Consider the following 19,673-nt stretch of genomic DNA (forward strand, 5'->3'; position numbering starts at 1 on the left):
CTAGATTTTGTTTATTCTTATGTTTGTAATCGTAATGCATCTGATCATGAGTTCTGAGTAAGATTTCTGTTGAGTCATCAACGAAGAATATGTGAGCAAGAGACGAAGCCACTTGTCCGCCTTTCGTAAGGTTCAATGGCAATCACAGTCAAGTGAAATAAAGGAAGGAATCAGCCTGGAAGAATACAAGAAATCCGAAAGAGACAGGCTGTTAAAGGAAGCCTTGGGTGCACATGCGATTTAGAAAACCTCTGCTAGGAGTAGTTAACCCCCTTAACAGAGTACCAGCTATTCATAAATCTGTAATCACTCCTGCTCCAAAACTTAAACTAGAAATTAGTGCAGAAAAACAGTTATCTTAAATACTTGGGACAACCAAAAACAATTTATAATATTTTTTGTACATTTGTAATTATCCTTTTTCTGTGTGAGAAAATTGGAATGGACATATGGCTTTAATCAGTCCGTTTTTTGTATATACTACTATTATTTCAGATTTAGTTCAGCCACGGGCTGATAAACTTGTGGCCTTGCGTAAATCTATTAACCTCAAGTTAGGAGTGTCCTAAGACTCCTCAGGACACCTTTGTATTTCCTTCGTGGTTGGCATTTCTGGCACTTGGATTTTTAACATAATTTAGCATTTGGCCATCAAAAGGTGTGAAACGTTTCTTGCACTGTGAACCTTTGCTCATTCTAATCATGGTCTAAACATGGACCAGCTGATGATGGTGAGGATCTACTTTGGATGTGGTAGGAAAAAAAGTCGTAACAAAGACTTGTAGACTGGTTTCGTAAGGCCTTGAAGGACAACAATACAAACTTCAACTTGATGCATTTTAGCAATAGATAGATGGTGGTGCTCAATTAAGGTTTTTTTTGGGCGCCCGATTGTGCAAGTCATTTATGACTCGAGCAGCAGTGTTTCTAGCATAAGAGAACTTCCAATAGTTCGGAACGAGGAAGAACGACATTTATCACATGATGGTCCATCTTAGATAACAAAAATGCTTTAATAACAGTTTCATTGTTCTTGGCTCGTAGATATTTCTTATCATGGGTGACATCGAGGAAATAGTTAGGAGCTACTCTTTATTAAGTCAGTTGACGTAATGGCGTTCCCATCTCTCTCATCAATTTTTTTTCACTGATGTATAGAGCAGACGAATATTCCCAAGCTGTACATGTTAAGTTTTAAGATTTTTTTTTATATTTAAAAGATGTTGATGTATGAAAACTTGTTTTCGGATAATTTAGTTTTTCGGGTATTATCGGTTTATGGTAAAAGAGTGATAAAGTTGTATGGGATGATTATGGATATAGTTGACATTACCCAAAATTTCTTAAACAATATCAATACCACCCTGATATTCAGACAACCGCTGACTAGAGAACCACTTGTTTCTTGTCATGTACTGATTTGTCACTGTTTAGATTTCAAGGGAATGGAAATGAATTGAGGAAGATTTACAGAGGTGACAAAGTGAATGAAAATGATGACAATTTGATAAATGAGTTGAATGCTGCATCTATCACCACACTCTATAGGCAATTTTATGGATTTCTCAATGGACTAACGGACTAACCTTTTGTTACACCTTTACATCCTCTCAGTTTTCCTATATACGTTGATGAAAAAGGCTTCTTTTTAGAAAGAAAGCCTCATAAATTGAATTCAACCTAGAGCTAGTGCCTTTAATTCTAATATTTTTTAGAGTTAAAATAGTCTTTTCAATCTAATAATTGTTTGAAAAGAGAACTTCCAACTGAAAACAAATCTTGTGTGATATTTTTTCTTGTAACTACAGCTCTAGTCACTAGTTAGATACAGCAGTAACGATTATAATTATTCTAAGACTTTTGTTATGCAATGCTCGGTCCCCATCACTCTCGGACACGTGATATGTGAAACAAAAAAATAGCCAAAAAAGTTTATGTAAATGGCAGAACATGAAAGGCAAAATTTAATTAAGAAAAAGCGAACATTCACCGATTTAACAATGAAAACATTTACAGCTCTCTTCTATACAAGAAAATTGACCTTTTTTTAAAGGGAAATGATCGATTTTCCTGTGGAACACTGATCTCTCAGCTCTGTGGAAGATGCATAAAGTATCGCTACTGAGTCTAACCTTTAAAAACTTTTGTCCTCTACAGTCTCGGTTGAACTAAGTGTATAAGATATAAAGCATAACGGATTGTTTACCACACATTTTTGCATTGTTCAAAAGAAGAAATTTCGGTTTTGAAATAACAAAAAACTCAAAACTCTTTCAACTGTTAGATTTGAACAATTTTGTTCCAGTAAAGCGCTGATAAAAAAGGGACCAAAAGAAAATTAAAAGTAAGGATTACATTCTGGCTTTAAACCAAAAATGTTCAATTTATGTATCACTTCCCAGTAAACCGCCTCCACTTCTCTATCATCATCTCTCGAGTTTACAGCATATTTGCATCTTTCGTAGATGTTTTCAAACTCTTTAAACAGAAGTGAGCATCGAGAAAGGTTTCTATTCAGAAGATAGCCGATTACTGAGTCATCAAGTGAGTCCTTTAACTTCGATTCATCAGGGAGAAGCTCGTCAACAGGACAATACTCTGCACATGCACCGAGAAAAGAACGACCTCCTTTTCCTGACTTATCCCCACGAAACATCATTTCACAGTTTTGACAAAGGTCTTTGGGGCCTACATGTTGTTTAGTAATTTCTTTTTCTCTCTCATTTTTTTGAATTTCTACAGTTTCCCTTTGAAATGCCTTAAATTCCCAGTTTTGCTCAGGGGAAATATCTAAGGCTCGGTATTTTATAATTGCTTCCGCGAGACTCTTTTTGCGATTAATGACTCTACTGTACAAATAGATGGGCCTTAAGAAATGGCTTACTGCTATTGAAGCACCGATAAAAGAATTTTCTTCACGCGACACCTTTGCTAAAACTTTCGGCAGGAAGGTGTTTTTGTCATGAAGTGTTCGTAGAAAGCTTCGAGCCATTTGTAATACTCGATTGGCATGATCTTTACTTCCTGTTTGGATGCTCTTTTCCTGGGGAGTACCTTTTGGGGACGCTGCAACGACGCGGAACTGAAATGTAACAACGTACAAGGATTGATTAACTCAAGAAAAAGCAAGCTTAGGTGTAATAATCGATTGGTCGGTGTTACTAATATCATCAAACGCTCTTGTCAAGTGCCTGGTCTTTCATCCATTTAAGACCGTGCCCTGCTTCCGGGTATTTATGTTGGGATGGCATCAGTTCTTCTTCACTTTCCTTCCCAGTACATCCTTGATTTTCTTTGCTCTGTTTTCCATTGAGCAGATGAAGCAGGAAAATAACCTCGTTGTGGTTCCAATTTGGCGCGCTTACAAATTTCAGGCCTTTTCTCTGCAACTGCTAAATTGCTGCTCATTTAGGCAAACCAGTGGCAATCGATAGTGGTGGCTTAATGGTAGCAGATAAGAAAATATATGACATTTTTTTCAATAATGTTTCGACAGTTCTTCTGTTGTCTTCGGTTCTGATTTATACAAAGTCTTATTTGAAGTGTATAACAAAATGCTCATTGGACAAAACAAACAATAGAAACAAAACAAGGTATGCAATTGCGGGGAAAGTTTTGAATTAACATGATACAGTTGATGGTTAAGTGTAGGTTGCTCCTATTGAATGTGAATAGCTTCTTTGATTTTTGGATAGTTGTGGAAGCGTGATCTAAGATGCTAAAACACCCGTCAGAACATACAGTGCGACGATGTTGAGAGGTTTGTAAATGCCTTAAAATGTGAGGTCCTATCTCTGACCTAGTGCTCACGCACACGTGTGGATAAATACCGAGAGGTTTCGACGACATAGCAGGTATTACAGCCCGCACATAATGGTAACTTCTTTCCACGTTGAGCAGACGTTCGTGGGGGGGGGGGGGGGGAGGGGGGGGGGAGAAAGCAGGAACGCGTGACGACCCTGGAGAGCGCCCTGGAGAGCGTCCACACATGAAGCCAAGCCGTAAATAGCCTTGTTACATGAAATTTGCATTCTATGTTTACTTCTTAGAACACAATATCTATCTATTGCTTGAGAGATTCTGAGCGCAAGCTGCTTATTCTGTTTCCTGGCCTTTTCTTTCCTAATGACGGAGTGTGCTACATCTCAACCTATCGCAAATGGTGATGCAGTGGAACTTGGAAACTGGGACTTTTAACTATCTCTTTACTCACCATTTCCAGGACTTTGCTTCCAGGGTCGATAAGTTTATCAAACAAATCGTGGTATGTTGAGCCCTCTATCTGTGCATCTATTGGATCCATATCTTCATTTTTTAGGTCAAGGAGGTGACGAATCTTTTTGAGGGTCTCATCGATCTTTTTGTCGTTTTCCTGCAAATGGCAAAGCAAGGAAACTCGAAATTTGGGACACTTGTATATGATCGATTGTTTTATGTTTCTCACCTCGAATGGCTTTTTATCGATTCCGCGGTAGAACATCACATGAACTTTTAAACTCAAGTAAATGTCTTTGAAACAACATTGCAGTCTTTCCTTTGTCTCGGGCAAAACTTTGTTTTGAACGATCTGGTCGTTAACAGGTACCAGAAGTTTATCATAAAATTCCTGGACACTTTTCTTCAATCTTTTACTTTCTTTGCCGATTGAGCGTAAAGTGTTTTCGATGAAGCTCCTAGTGTCCATGTTAGAGGGATCGACGAGAGCAAATTCAGGCCAAATTGTGTCGCGCGACAAATTGTACACTTATACTGTATATGCACTCATGATTATTCTATTCACGGTTCATGAGCATGCACGATTGAACAAATCCTGCAATCTGAAATCTGATTGGTTCCATCAGCAGGCGGAATTAGCCCGCTTACGGCTTGCCCGTGCACGTTCTTCCGCATATAACTTTCGAAACCTTCCTTTGCGTCTCGATCCCCCGACTGTTTCTATTGGCATGGTGAGAAGGAAGTGTGATTGTTTCAGTTGCATTGGCTGCTTTTCCAGCTGGTTTAACCGACATATTCGACTTTCCCACTACGTGAGGTAGGAACAACAGCTAAAAAGGAAATAGACATAACCTTGCAATGTGTCATTTGCAAGGTTAAGGTCAGCCTTTTGTTAAGCTTTATTTCATTTAGAATCTTTGAAGCTTGCCTTGCAAAAGTCCCGAGTTTTCTGATAAAGAAAACACAGAAAAAAAAAACCAAAAAACCCAAAACGAAACAAAAACAGATGACAACAAAAAAAGGAAGTCTTGTACAAGGGGAGGGATCTTTTAGATACATTGTGGAATGTATAAATTAATTATGTAAATAATGGAAAAAATAAACGTGACGTTGCGGGAGGATAATTCGCATGACTCAGATCTCATGATAAACGGATGTTTACCGAGTGGGCGGCAACGGAATGCAAATGTTAGTTCTTTTTTCAGTTTCCTCACTGAATTGCTTAACTTGCTGTTTCGTTACTAGGAAGAACGATCCAAAACTACTTCAAAGGAGTATCGATGGCAGCGATAGATAAGGCGCCTACAGTTATTCCTCCTTACAGACCCACAACGGTAGGTGTAAGGCTCTTGACCTTTTAGATCGTATAATTCTTAACATTCCTTTTTGACTTCATGTAAGTTCAAGAACTTACATGAAGTCAAATTATGAGTAGCAGCCTAAGCTGATCTGCTTTAAACAGTTTGCAAGGTTTTCTGATGCTTCTAGTCTGTGTCGATATAATTTGACTCGATCGATTTTTCAAAAAGTTCATTTGCCAATCTTCTGTGCGGTAGTCTTTCATATCCTCGATTAACCGTCATCTCAAAAATACAAACAACGAGTAAAAATTCTAAGCAACACTACACCAAAACGTCTGATATTTATTATCCAATTGCTTAATTTTCTCCTCATTTCCTATAAGGCGCGCGCAGCCGACCGTCAGGTTAAACAGGTTTTTCTACGGTGCAAAATAACCAACTGTAAAATATCGCAGGATATTTGTACTCTATTCGCGCGTCATTTGTACTCTAGTTTTGTGCAGCTGGATGATAAAACCAAATTACCTTGCTGTACCCCAACCCAAGCCCCGACCCAAGCAGCACCATATTTTTAGAAGCTTACCCCCTTTGTAATCTACCCAGTTTCTTAAAGACCATACTTCCTCGCAATCATCTATTTTAGCAATCACATTTCAAAACTGTTCAGCATGAAGTTTTTACGGAAACGGAAATTGATTGGACACTTGGCATAGTTAATTAAAAAGAACGAACAATGTGCGATTTATTTTGTTTACATAGCTTAACTCTCATATATGGAGACACATATTAGGGATCAAGCGACTAAACAAAACACAGAAACAATGTCAGTTGACTGACTGGACTCTTAGCACAGTTAATTAAAAAGTGTGATCAATAGAGTCCTAAAGTGTGACGTCACGTTGCCATGGGGCTAAAATTTCTGTTCTAAACAATCGAGCGCGTCCTACTGATAACCTATGCGTTGCTGAGGTCAAGTGTGTAATCATCGCTTGGAACGGTTCAAAGAAGCTTAGAATAAGGTTCAGTTACATTGTTATTAACGCTGTAGGTCATAGAAATCTAAAACTGAGAAACGAAGGCGATCGAAACGATTAAAATGGTGCACTGCTTTGCGCCTGATTGCAACCATCACTCGGAAAGTCACACGTGTAGCTTCTTCGGATTCCCTAGCAAGGAAAAAAAGCTGAAGGAATATAGAAGATGGATTCACCTACTGAGGTTAGTAAGAGTTTTATTTCAATACTTTTTCTGTCCAGGAGAAAAGTATGCTTACGCAATTTATTGCGGTTGTGGAGTCGCCATCTTTGTTATGAAACTGATTAAGCTTATATAAATCTTACTGATTTTTAGACTCCTTTTTCTTGTACTCCAACTTCAAAATCGGTTCCCTAGAAGCCACGAGCCAACATTTGACTCAATGACGGAAATCAGTTGTGAGAGCTTTTGGTGTGGTTGTTGATACTTAATGGTCACCCTGCAGTGTTAAAACAGGCAGATAGAGAACTGTCTTCGTAATTAGAAATTTTTATAAGATAGAAGCTGCAAGATAAAAATCCTCCGCTAATAGCACAGTAATCAGAAAGAATTATAAAGCTGAAATTATCCTTTTTGCTATAGGAGAGAAGACAGAGAGCTAGGAAAACATTCCAGAGTCTGTAGTTGCCATTTCAGAGAAGGAAAAAAAAGTAATGGTCCTGAGATTTTCAAGAGGAACCAAGACAAACTTTTCCCAGCAGAAGAAGCAAAGCCAAAAAAGAAAAAAATCGAATCACAACAGACCCTACAAGAAATGATAGAAGCTGCAAGGAAGAAAGAAGAACTTGAACAAGGCACCTCTGGCAGCGTGGAGAGACTTGAATCAACAAGAAAAGAAGTTATACTGGAAGCAGAGTTGGAGCAGGCAAAAAGGGAAATGATTGATCAAAGAGAAAAAAATTACTATGTGCAAAAACATTACACAGTTTCGAAAATGAGTGAGGAGGTTTTGAAGATGGAAACTGGGCTGCCAACAAAGGAAGTTTTTCAAATTGTTGTCAACTATGCAGCTAGGTTTTAACAATCCATCAATTACTTTGCTGGCTGGAGAGTGCAATCAATCAGTTTTGAAGAACAAATATTTATAACATTAATGAAAGTCAGACAGAATTACACAAATCTTCACCTTGCACAGTTATTCAATTGCAGTGTATCTACAATAGCAAATATTGTAACAACTTTCATTCATGTCTTACACTCAATTCTATTTATTGACCTCATGGCATCCATCCCATCTAGGGATAAGAACAAGCTGTGTGCCCCATCATCTTTTAGTCAGTTTGGTTCATGTAGAGTAGTGATAGATTGTACAGACATAGAGATTGCCACACCTGGGCTTATGAGCCAGCAGAATGCTACGTATTCAAATTATAGGGGAATGCATTCCTTCAAGGTTATTGTGGGTGTAGCGCCAAATGGTGTTATTACTTATGTCAGCAAACTTTATCCAGGGTCAATATCTGACAAAGCAATTGTGCAGATATCAGGATTTTTAAATCACCTTACTGCTGGAGATATGGTCTTAGCTGACAAAGGTTTTGTTATACAGGATCTTGTACCAAATGGTGTTTCAGTAAATATACCACCTTTTTTAAACAATGGTACATTCACTGAGAGTGAAGCAAGGGCAACAAAAGTTATAGCAAAATGCAGAATTCATGTTGAGAGGGCAAATGCTAGGCTCAAAGATTTCAAGATTTTATCTTTTATTCCCTCATATTTACGTTGTCATGCAGATATAATATTTCAACTCTGTGCTTCACTTGTTAATCTGCAGTTTCCACTGATCAAAGAGGGCTGTGAAGGATATGAATTTGATTAATGAACTAATTATTTTTCATATAAGGAAAATTGAATACTTTGTAAAATACATGTTGATCTGTTTGTTTTATTCAAAAAGTAAATCTGCTATCATTGTTGAATTTATGGATGCATGTATAATTTCAGCCCAACAACAGTTCACTACAACAGAGCAGTACAGCTCAACTGTGAAACAATGAAGTGCAAAAACTGTAACTGTTTCTAAAGTTAGTTTGAGTAAACCAGGAGAGCCCTGTTGGGATTTGAAGATCTGTGTTCCTAAAGTTACTAGAGTGAACTTAAAAGTACACCTGAGCTCCCAATACCCTCCATCTGAAAAGCCTCCCTATCTCAAGAAATTCCACAACAACATGCCATCAGTGAAGACTAAACACCAAAGGGCTCCTAATGATTCCTGAAAATTATTATTTCTTAAAAAATAATTACATGCAGTAATAGATCTGGAAACCTATAATTGTCCCTCTACAACCTTTGGGAAGAGGTGTTCAAAATAAAACTGAGTAAGCTTAGAAATGTTTCCACTCCAGCCTTCATCCTTTGCTATTTTCAAAACAACTACATCTTTAGATGTCCACACAACAAAATAGCAAAGCTTCCTTTGAGCAAAATGTATCTCCCCTTGGACCTGATGCCAGTAGACATGTTCTTCCTTTAAAGCATACTGACCACTTTCAGTTTTTTTCAAGCAGAAATTGGGGGAGATATTCACTGCCTCTTCCATTGTCATATTCCTTTCGGTGTAGGGACACTTGACCTCCAAAACAGAGTCTTCATCCACAATTCCATCTGGGGAAGCACCAAGAATCCCAGAGCCATCCAGCCATAACCCAGTTTCCTGTACAGTTTTTGCAGTTAAATTGGTAAATGCCTTAATCGCTTCTGCCTCGTTGTTTACCCCCCATTGTACTGCCTTAACTCTTGATATGTCATACTCTCCAAGGAGCCGTTTGAGAAGTGAAGGGGTCACTCTTTTGGCATGCAGAACGGATCCAAAATTGCTTGCTGTAAGCCGTCCCCTCCTTGCAAGATGCCAGGTTGGGTTGTCTCGTTGGCCTACAGTTATCTGACTGACTAACAGGATATCTGCTTCTGTGAGTTTGGCTTTCCGAACCAAACAGTCCAATTGTTGCTGTGTACCTCTTGTTTGGATAAACTCCTCTGAGTAGATGATTTCCTCAATTGTTGGCACAGGCAATTTGGCTTGGGGAGCAGGCTCTGGGCACATGAGCCAGCAAAGACCAGTGAACCTCCCATATGCCTTTAAGCTTCCATATAGTGCCTGACGATCTTCTGTGTTGGGAGATCGAGTAATCGCCACATAATTCTTTGGCAGAGGGAACAGTTCTTCGACTGCCTGTAAAGACAGGGAGGTATTAGACTTCTTTTTCCTCCACTGACATTCAATATCTGTGCGGCTTAAGTTGTGAATCCCATTTATAAAAAGAGCCGCCGCGTGACTGCATTTGAATTTTCCCTTTGGACATTCACACTCCGTGGATTTTATGTTGAAGTGGTCATCCAGGTAAATCTAAGTGGTAATTAAGATAAAAGTTCAAACAAGGTGAACTCATAAATGTCTTGGTAACACTATTTCATATGAATCATAATCTGTACGATTTAAGCCTCAGCCTGGCTTTTTTGATGAGGGAAATCGACAAGATCGAAAATATATATTTCTAAATTGGGGGAGTAGATAACAAGAAGGTACTTAAAAGATATTTAAAAATATTCCTTAGGCTTCTTAATGCGATTGGTGGCTCTAAACTCACCGTGACTCGATAGACCTTTTTCTTCATACTTGCTTGAACCTCACCGCGTAAAATACCCTGATGGTAAGAAAATGACTCAATGTGTTCAGATCTGTAATGATTTTCTCCTCGTTCGATTGACTTCTTTTCTTCAGCGAAGAAAGATATCAGTGTAGCGATTGAAAGCGACGCCATTTTGGCTCTGAGCACGTTTGTTTAGAACAGAAAATTCTGCTCCCATGGTAACGTGACGTAACGGCTTTAGAACTCTATAAGCAATTCATTTTGTTTACAAAGCATGACGTGATCAAAAGCCACTGATTAGCGTGCGAGCTTAACTCGTATATGTCGAACAAATATTGGGCATCGAACGACTAAAAAAACATAAACATAATACCAGTTGAATGATTGGACTCTTGAATGATTGGACTCTTAATTAAAAAGTGTGCTCAATGAGCAATTTATTCTGCATGACACAATCAACATCCACTTATTAGCGTCCAACCGCAACTCTACAGGCCCGCTTTTCGCCTTTAACAAATTCTGGTAGCCATCGATGAGAGCGTAACCACACGCAGACCACTTGTATTGTCAACAATTTTCCAATTCATTTTCACGCATGGGGAGAAACACTGCTTACTGTACCCTTTTGCTGAAATAAAATCGAAATTTGCTCACCTGAACAGTGCAATTAAGCATTTCGTGGACGAAAAACTACTCCTATATTTTTGTTCGAAATTTTCTCTGGATGACCACGTCTCTTTTGAGAAAACTATTTTTCGCACCAATTTTGGTCGACTTGACTGGCGTCAAAAGCTTTGTGTCTTTGAATGCATATCTCATTACTTACTTACGAAAACTAAATTATCTTTGTATTAGACCTTAGTCTACCTCTACCTTATTTCAACATAGGTTGGTCTTCTACTTATGTAACAATTCTGAACCGAATGCTCCTGCTTCAAAATCGTGCGGTGCGAATTAAATCTAAAGTGTACTTTCGCGCTCATACTCGTGCTCCCTTATTTTGTAAATCAAACGTCTTGATTATCTTCACTATTAATTATTTTTACATCACTTCATGTATGTTTTCCTATGATGACGCAAGTAAGGGGTAGTGGCATTACCCATTACTAACGCCGTCATTTCTTATCTTTTTGTCACCAATAACCTCATGCACCCGTATAACATTAGAAGAGGCACTAATTACCGATCATCAATGTCGAACCAGTCTTAAATATTTTTCTGTATTTTTTCATAGACCGAAAATGTGGAATTCCTTACCGGATGATATTAGGCATTCTGAAGCTTTTGCTTCTTTTAAAAGACGTCTTCGAAGTTTATTACCAAATCGATAGATATAATGACTATTGAGATTGGTGGTTTGGCGAAAGAATATTCCCGTATCGTATCGCCCACGTTTATATACGGTTTTCTTTATTTTCTAGTAAGGAGGCCTCCCTCGTATAGGCCCCGTGGTTTCTGGAGCCCCCCCCCCCCCCCCCCTTGCCATTTATGAAAATATGGTTTTTATCAAATATGTATTTATGAATGGCGAAAAAGATTTTTTATTGTGTTATGTAAAGGCATAGACCTAGATGTCTATCTTTTATATATTTTACGTCGCATTTTGCTTAAATATGGAGCAAAGTGACGGGACACTTTTAAAGCTTAATAGGGAGTCTTGTCTTATTCTTCTAGTATTCTGCGAATTTGCCGAACATGCGGGCTAAAAAAGCAAAACATGACGAAGCGGAAGGGGGTGGCAAGGCTGGGATGCCATTTCCATCATCTTTCCAGGTAAAATTAAGACAGTAATGTAAGGTCTGGTGTGTTCTTCTGATTACTAGTTGAAAGAAATTCTTCAAGGCTTCCCGTTGCCAGTCGGACGTGATAAAACTGGAATAAACATTTATTCTAGTCTTCATCAGTTCAAACAATGGGGGCTGTGCTCTACAAATGAAGGTTGGGTTCTTTACACAGTTCTAAGTCATTTATCTGAATAAGACGTCAGTTCGAATTCCTTCCTATTTCTAAGGCTTAACCCAACTGATTACACCCAGTTTAGGCAACTAAGATCCCCTTTTCAAAATCTGCTTTTAGTTGTACAACAAGTCAAATCTCAAGTTCTACGGCGACAGTTTTATCAAATTTCTGTTCTCAGCGTGTTATGAACACGCTGACTTGTTCCATGAACAAGCTTCGGATGAATCTTGAACCCTTTAGTACACTTCAGTTCATTTTCATTACCCTTTCCTGAGTCTTTAAAGATCAGTTGTTGGCACAGTGCTTTAGATTTAGCTAAACCTTGAATAAGGATGTCTTGATTTATTATAAGGTAGGCTTGTGTCAATAACGATATAGAAAATGGCACCCCATTTCTCTCAATTAGAGGCATTTAAAGATCTTTTCTACAGAGAACTTCTAGAGAGTATACATGACAACTTACTAGGTTTACATCCCGGAGGCCACATTAGCCAATCAATTACTTGTAACCTGGTTACAATGAAAGGGAACTGAACCAATCAACTGTGGACATAGTTACTCGGATAATGGCAACAATGAATTGCATTACTATTCCGGTGCTAGTTCTGTTGATTCTGCTGGTGTGTGGGAGTCATCAGCAATCAACCATTGACTGATTAAAAGTATTTGTTAAGAAATTTCTTTGACATAATATACATACTATAGTGTGGCACATTAGAGATCAGACTAGAAGGCGACCAAGTTGAGGAAAAATAAGACATCATTGTACTTGAGGGCATGACAGCATGGATTCAACTTCAATGCCACTATGTAGTATTAACTCGTTAATGTGACTTCCGTGATTCTTAGGATCAGAAGAACTATCAGGAAATTCATAGGAAAGAAGCTGATAGCAAAATTGAAGACAATTCTGATTATAAGGTGGGTATTGGGAATTGAATATGAAGCATTATTGTTTCGAAGAAGTCAAAGAGATGCTTTTTGGTGTTTTTTACATGCTTTATCTCTGGATAAACCCGAGGTAGAGAACTTTCAAAGGTCAAAATATGTTAAACAATGTGTGAGGACTGCGAATTAAATGCGAGTGCCTTTTGTCGTTCATGACCAGTCACCATCAGTCAAGCGAATGTTCTTTATGTATAGGAAAGTAAAACTACCATCTGGCAGGTAAATTCTATATAAAAGAGGAAGCAATTTAGCTCCCTTCTGCAACTATCATTCCTTGGCAAATCATTTGAGCTGATTTAGGTGTTTGGGCTTAACATTTTCTACTTTGCCATTTAGGATTCATGGTCCAGTGATGAAGGGGAAGGAATTAGTTTGGAGGAATTGAAGCTAACAAAAGGATACCAACTGTTTAAGGAAGCCTTACAAGCGCACGCAAACTGAACTCAGCCAAGTCCGTCTGAGCAGGGTTCTGTATTCACTAGTTGACAATGATTTGCTTGAGGCTGGGCTATTATGAGGCTAGAATTTTAGACTTTTTAGATCAATGGCATCAATTGTTCATTAGAAAATTTTCTATATCAAAACTATTTTTTAATTACTGCTTTTTTTAAGCACATACTTATAGCTATTGAAATAGTTTATTTTTGCGATAAGATCTCAATTAAATACTTTATGATGTAATTTGTAATCTGCACCAACCATTTTGCTCGATGCAGTTTTTAGTATTGAATAGAAGTGTTTCTGAAAATTATATTTCTATACAAAGATCCAAGGATACATTTGACGAAACATCAAATATTTTTATATGACGAGCCTTTTTTTTTTTATAAAGGGGTAAGTTTCTAAAGAAACTGTGGTGCTGCGTCGGTGGGAGAGTATAGCAGGTAATTTAGTGCTCTGACGAAGGGCTAACGCTCGAAACGTCAGCTTTTTTACTCTTTGCGGTGGCTAATTTAGGTTTTTTTTATATTTTACAACTGATGTATATTTGAACCATTGAACCATTTTCCAATGAGTTCAGTTTTTTTATAAAGTATAAAGGTGTCTGCTTTTTTATCACATACTTATAGCTATTGAAATAATAGATATCTTTTGGAGATAAGATCCCAATTAAATACTTTATTATGTAGTTTGTACATATTTTTACCCAGACAACCCATTTTTCTATTTTGTCAATTGATGTATCTTTGAACCATTGTGTTTGGTACAGTTTTTGATTTTGAATAGAAGTGTTTCTCAAAATTATACTTCTTTACAAAGATCCAAGGAAAAATTTGACAAAACATCATCAAATATTTTTATTTAAAGAGCCCATTTTTTATATTTTGCAATTGATGTATATTTGAACCATTGAGCAGTTTTTTTATTTTCCAATGCGCTCAGTTTTTTACACGGTATATAGGTGTCTGCTTTTTTTGTAGTACATACTTATAGCTATTGAAATAATATTTTTTGGAGATAAGATCCCAAGATCCCGTCGAGTGTAATTATGATGAGTTAATTTGGGTGGGGTTTCACAACTGAACTCAATCGCTATTGGCAAACACATCACACATCACATTAATGTATGCTGATTGCTCTATGAGAAAAATTGATCCAAATCACCCGTCATGTAGTGTAAACCAGAACAGAAAGTTGTTGCCTCCCATTAACACCTTAAGGTTTGGGGAAATTTTGGTGGTCAAATGTTGAATTGCTAGGTTGTTTGCATGCTTTTTGCAGTTTATATTTGCTTTCATCCAGATTGCTGAAATAAAACCTAACAAAAATTTAAATATAACAAGATGTTGGCTCTAACAAGTACTTTATGCGAAGAGAATCAAAGTGATTTGAACATTTAATCTTGAATCAGCTCTACTTGCCTTTCCACCAATCAGCCTCTGAATTGTCACCCTTACTTAAGGCATTCTTAAAACTCAACCTCAAAATCAGCAGATAACGAGTGTACATGGTAATGTTTTTTTTAGTTCTGTGATAGAAAAACAAAACTCTTACAGGTCTTGAAGTATTTAAACCAAAGAAATGTCAAGTTTCAATCAATTTTTCTCCGTTTGGAATATTAAAAAGTATCATTAGATTGACACAAAATTATTTCCCTTCACTTCACATTATGCCAGAATCAGATTTTCCCGCCAATAATCAAACGGAACACCTTCTCTTTGGATCCACCCGGATATAAATCTCCTTCTTAACACCAGTCAATGAAAAAAGTTTTAAGAGTTCATTGGTACGTGATTTTCATGATGCCTCAGTTTTTATTCCCGTCGAAGTTCTGTACGCCTTAATGTTAAATTCGAATCACACATATATATTTTTTAAAATGTGCTCCTTAGAAATGTAATGATTACATCAATGAAATCGTGCAGTTTTGGTGAATAAACGATGCAGGTATAACAAAAAATATAAATAATGATAATGAAAAGAAAACTATTCAATGCAATTCTCCCACAATTCTCATAGGTGATTTATTATTACCAGCCAAATTTGACCATTAAGTAAAGAAATTGTATGTGCCATCCTTTTTATTGAAGGGTGTAATATGGGCGTTTCCTGCTGGTCATGCCCTCAGCCCTTAGAAAACTGAGGAAATGAAGGCACTCTGGTGTAAATAAAGTCATAATTTCAAAACAGAGGGCAAGATTTCCGCACAACCCGATACTATTGTGAACGAAGTATCAGCTTGTGAACATTAGTCCCAAAGGCGATCTATTGTTTTCGCCATTGTGGTCTTTATCCAAGATGTTTTAAAAGAACTATATGCATAATCAAGTATTGGGCTGGGCGGAGATCTCACCCATCTGAATAGTCAACAACATTGTAAGAAAACATTCTTGCAGACACTTTTGTTGTAGGTTTCTATCAATTTAGACATTCAGCAGGCAAGTCACTTGACTGTATTTAGCTACAAGTTCTATTTTTAACCATATTGATGAAAAAATTGTTTCGTAATTGAATACTCGCACTCGTGCCGTAATGGCCCTGACGCTTCATGGCGACTAAAGAAATAGAAATCAAGTTGAATGATTTGGGGGCGAACTGGTCAAGGTGGGGGGCGAACTCCTTTTACGTTTGGGAGCGAACTCGCAAAGGTGATTGGGGCAAACTTGCAAGGGGACGAATTCACCAGTTACCGTCTAATATAGTGAGGACGAGTCTACGTTACTCCACCCTGAGCCACGTAAAAGAGTGAAAACCGGCGTCAGGCAAAGAAAAACAGGGCCCTCTTTCCGAAGTAATTTCCTCGTTAGCAATGCTTTTCGCCCACCCGCTCCTCTTGCACATGCTCACCAACATAGGGCCTGGAACACGTGTCAATGCTCTTTTGGGGCAAAACGCCCTCTCTTAATGGTTGCCTTTCACAGGGGTGGATGAAGAGGGGGGTACGACCGCCACCGAACTCTCATCTTTGTCTTCTAGATATCCGGTCGTTTCGTACCCACGGTCGTCTCCTGCCTAGTTGTTTCGTGCCTAGGTACAGTCGATTCGTACCCAAGTTACCATTAGTCCTCAAGAATAGTCTCTAGTGACTTTTTAACAATATCAGTTCGTGTAAGTTTAATATTTCTCTCCCACTGTTGATAACGGTAAGTAATTCGCATATTCTAACAAAGTAAAATTAACAACATGGTATTAACCAGGAGCCATTACTTATGTATTAACCAAGCAAGTTGATTAGGGGATACAGAGATCAACTGGTAGTCAACTGCAGAGCCGACTCTTTGCCTTATGGGAAGCATTTGACAACAAGCAGACTTCGCTGAAACAATTAATGAAAGGATTTTAAATTACTCCAAAACGATTCAGAGACTGGCACTATCTTTTCGCAACCCCCACTTTTTTCATTCCAACGTGACAAAAACATAGGCAACTTTTTAGTCAGGAGTTCATTTCAAACCAATGACCAATCTGGAACTTTTAAATGCGCTTGCTCACGTTGCAAAACTTGTTCTTTCATTCATAACGTGGAGAAAATATCGAGACCCAAGAGATCCATTAAGATCACTGATCACAGTTTACGTGTACCTCCGCCAATGTTATTTACTGCATAACTTGCACTTATTGCAATAAGTTATACATCGGCGAAACAGGAAGACGACTAGGTGACCGATTCCGAGAACACCTTCGCGACGTGGAAAGAAATGACAAGGACGCATTCAAACCAGTTGCTAGACACTTTCATCTCCCTAATCATTCTAAACAGCATATGGCAGTCTGCGGCCTTTCCTTACATATAGGCAGTTCGGAAAGCCGCAAAACACTAGAACAAAAATTTATCTTCCAAATCGAACGAATCAACGAACGCTTTTCATTCAACTAATTTATTCCTGTTTTATTGTCTCCATATTCCCACCAATGGCGTAGCTCCACTTTCTGCATATAAACCCACGCACAACCCACAGTTCCTCCAATCGCTCTAAAGGGCTAACGCTCGAAACGTCAGCTTTTTTTACTCTTTAAGGTGGATATACCTTTCGCAGAGACGTGGAGGGGGGACATAGACACCAACACAACATTTCACCTGCCGTTCGGTTCAAAAGTTAAGTTTTCATCCCGAGTTCATTTGTTAAAATAAATATGAAAAAAACACTTCGAACGGAAAACAGAATTATTTTAACGTCTGGATCTTTTGAAAAAAAAAAACCCCTAAACGAGTGGCCCTGATTATAAATATTTAAGCATGGTAAACACATAAGCCTTAACTTGGCTGTTTCTCGAAGCTCAGTGTTTTCCGACATGCCTTTTTCACGTGAAATGAAACGCGACTTGAATATATATAATAAACACTGAAAGAACAACAGCTAATGGAAATTTAAATTTCATATCTAAAGGCTGTGGATGCAAACTTATTAATGACTCTAAAAATATAAAAATCTAGAACGAAATTTTTTTGGAGTTGCGTAGCTTTTCATTTTTCCGGAATCGAAAGTCGAGATTGCAAAATTGAAGTGAAAAGCAAACCAACTGTGATTAACGCCTTAAGTCAAGATACTTTTTTTTCGTCATACAACACTGGGAGTTACATATCGTAAATAACATTCTTCTTGATGCCTTTCCCGGTGTCACCGATGCCTTTCCCGATGCGTCCATTGATTAATATAGCAGTAAAAATATTGCTCCAGTCAAAGCGTTTGGAAAATTGCTTAACTTTTTAAGAATCGAAGTATAACCTGGTAACATTCTGGCTTTACAACACGATTGTTTTTTTGCAAGTTACAAAACGTAAATATAATTCTTCTTGTTGTTTTTCCGAATGCCACCGATGCCTTTTCCGATGCCTCCATTGTTTTGTGTAGCAGTAAAAGATATATATGCCATCCACACTCTTGAGAAATTGCTTAACATTTTATTTAGCTGAGTATACTCTTAACATTTCGGCTTAACATCACTATTGTTTTCTGCAACTACAACTGATATGTCTCCATATGAAATATTAAATTTGTTTCCCCGCTGACCACTCGTATTTCTATCTTTTCTTCTTCCCCCGCTCGTCGCCCGTGATGTAGTAACTTGCCTGGGTACAGCGGGAAAAAGCTGTCGTGGTGGTAACTGTCCGCTCTTTAGGCTCTTCACCTTCTCTATTTCACTTCGATGATTCGTTTCTCCGCCATCATCAATTTGTGAGGTGAAGGAAACAGGACATCGAGATCCGGCGACTTTATGTATTTCAAAGAATCTACCGTGCGGAAACCTCTGCTTTCAAATTCCCCAGCTAGACGCTCGAGTTCGAGTCCATTAGAAATTGAACAAAGCCATTGGTACACTTCACTTTTCGGCGTTGCCATTATAGCGAGAAAAAGCGGGAAATGACTCAAAGATGAACGCAAAATTTTATATTTCAATGCACATCGCAGATTACATACTAGCGTGACAGCTGTTAAAACTTGTCAGGCTTGAAAATTTCATTTCTCGGAAAAAAGATAAAAAAAACCACGCTTAAATTCAATTTTCTTACATTGTAACAACGAAGCCACAAAGGTTTTTGTACTTATATTTGATGTTTCTACAAAATATTTATACGAAAAAAAATAATAAGTAACAATGCACACTTACAAAATTTATTTTTTATTTTCTGAAAAAGGTAAACCACTAAGTTCTTTGTTTATCAGATGTAATTTTTCTCGAGCACCAAGGCAATTCCAGCTAGTTTATCACGCGTATGATTGCCAGGTACAGATATTCACATAAAACAAGAAGATCAAAAACTCCTTATGAGTTTCTTTCTATATCAAATACCCACAGTGCCTAAAATATGACATCGAATGTTCTGTTGTGTGATTCTGTCGCATGCTTCGTGAATGGCAATTTCTGTTTCACTCGCAGCCAGCAACTGATTCCTGTTGAGAAAAGCCTTTATCTGGTGAAAACAGAGTTCGCAAGTGTTCAAGTGCGGAGAGTACGGAGGCTGGAAAAGAAGATTTACTCCATATTCACCAAGAAGGTCCTTCAAGGCTCTTTCTGTGAATCTCCCGTGATGAAATAGACAGTTATCCATGATAACAGTATCACCCATTTAAAGGAGAACAGAACCATCCCGCCTCGTTATTTCCACAGCTTCCTCAAAGAAAAACAAGAGTTCGTTACCGTTGGAAGCGCCTTCGAGTATATTTACAAAATCGACTCC

At 38.0% G+C, this 19,673-nt stretch overlaps 4 protein-coding genes across 7 annotated transcripts; 2 read left to right on the top strand and 2 right to left on the bottom strand.

Annotated features, from left to right (window-relative positions):
- Positions 1–994: 994 nt before the first annotated feature.
- On the bottom strand, positions 995–4,817 carry LOC113676935 (uncharacterized). Its single transcript, XM_027193677.2, has 3 exons — positions 4,445–4,817; positions 4,214–4,372; positions 995–3,082 (listed from the first exon to the last, which is right to left on the bottom strand). Exons 1-3 carry the CDS (start codon positions 4,682–4,684, stop codon positions 2,339–2,341), a joined length of 1,143 nt encoding a protein of 380 aa, XP_027049478.2. The 5' UTR covers positions 4,685–4,817; the 3' UTR covers positions 995–2,338.
- On the top strand, positions 3,617–14,831 carry LOC113676924 (uncharacterized). 3 transcript variants are annotated; one of them, XM_089180253.1, is made up of 5 exons: positions 3,617–3,854; positions 5,461–5,549; positions 11,819–11,917; positions 12,953–13,024; positions 13,388–14,831. In XM_089180253.1, the coding sequence occupies exons 2-5, from the start codon at positions 5,496–5,498 to the stop codon at positions 13,490–13,492; spliced, it is 330 nt and encodes a 109-aa protein (XP_089036379.1). In that variant the 5' UTR covers positions 3,617–3,854; positions 5,461–5,495; the 3' UTR covers positions 13,493–14,831. The 3 variants fall into 3 exon arrangements, with proteins under 3 accessions (XP_089036379.1, XP_089036378.1, XP_027049464.2); XM_089180252.1 differs by having other exon boundaries at positions 3,628–3,760; XM_027193663.2 differs by lacking the exon at positions 3,617–3,854 and adding an exon at positions 4,847–5,032.
- LOC149041314 (uncharacterized) lies at positions 6,382–9,962 on the top strand. Its single transcript, XM_089180247.1, has 2 exons — positions 6,382–6,734; positions 7,134–9,962. Exon 2 carries the CDS (start codon positions 7,645–7,647, stop codon positions 8,371–8,373), a length of 729 nt encoding a protein of 242 aa, XP_089036373.1. The 5' UTR covers positions 6,382–6,734; positions 7,134–7,644; the 3' UTR covers positions 8,374–9,962.
- On the bottom strand, positions 8,422–10,391 carry LOC149041315 (uncharacterized). Of its 2 annotated transcripts, none has more exons than XM_089180249.1 (2): positions 10,142–10,391; positions 8,422–9,726 (listed from the first exon to the last, which is right to left on the bottom strand). In XM_089180249.1, the coding sequence occupies exons 1-2, from the start codon at positions 10,313–10,315 to the stop codon at positions 8,821–8,823; spliced, it is 1,080 nt and encodes a 359-aa protein (XP_089036375.1). In that variant the 5' UTR covers positions 10,316–10,391; the 3' UTR covers positions 8,422–8,820. The 2 variants fall into 2 exon arrangements, with proteins under 2 accessions (XP_089036375.1, XP_089036374.1); XM_089180248.1 differs by having other exon boundaries at positions 8,422–9,900; positions 10,142–10,334.
- Positions 14,832–19,673: the final 4,842 nt, after the last annotated feature.

Source organism: Pocillopora damicornis, chromosome 8 (assembly GCF_964200805.1).
Source record: "Pocillopora damicornis chromosome 8, jaPocDami1.2, whole genome shotgun sequence".
In the NCBI taxonomy this organism is placed as follows: Eukaryota; Metazoa; Cnidaria; class Anthozoa; order Scleractinia; family Pocilloporidae; genus Pocillopora; species Pocillopora damicornis.

What these genes read in the sequence shown, in the direction of transcription:
- LOC149041314 (XM_089180247.1), top strand. Translation starts at nt 7,645, where the DNA reads ATGAAAGTCAGACAGAATTACACAAATCTTCACCTTGCACAGTTATTC.
- LOC113676924 (XM_089180252.1), top strand. An exon ending in CTCCTTACAGACCCACAACG is followed by an intron (nt 5,550 to 11,818) that starts GTAGGTGTAAGG and finishes TTATTCTTCTAG; the next exon opens with TATTCTGCGAATTTGCCGAA. An exon ending in CATTTCCATCATCTTTCCAG is followed by an intron (nt 11,918 to 12,952) that starts GTAAAATTAAGA and finishes CGTGATTCTTAG; the next exon opens with GATCAGAAGAACTATCAGGA.
- LOC149041315 (XM_089180248.1), bottom strand. Translation starts at nt 10,315, where the DNA reads ATGGCGTCGCTTTCAATCGCTACACTGATATCTTTCTTCGCTGAAGAA. An exon ending in AAAAGGTCTATCGAGTCACG is followed by an intron (nt 9,901 to 10,141) that starts GTGAGTTTAGAG and finishes ATTACCACTTAG; the next exon opens with ATTTACCTGGATGACCACTT.
- LOC113676935 (XM_027193677.2), bottom strand. Translation starts at nt 4,684, where the DNA reads ATGGACACTAGGAGCTTCATCGAAAACACTTTACGCTCAATCGGCAAA. An exon ending in TCGATAAAAAGCCATTCGAG is followed by an intron (nt 4,373 to 4,444) that starts GTGAGAAACATA and finishes TGCCATTTGCAG; the next exon opens with GAAAACGACAAAAAGATCGA. An exon ending in GAAGCAAAGTCCTGGAAATG is followed by an intron (nt 3,083 to 4,213) that starts GTGAGTAAAGAG and finishes GTTACATTTCAG; the next exon opens with TTCCGCGTCGTTGCAGCGTC.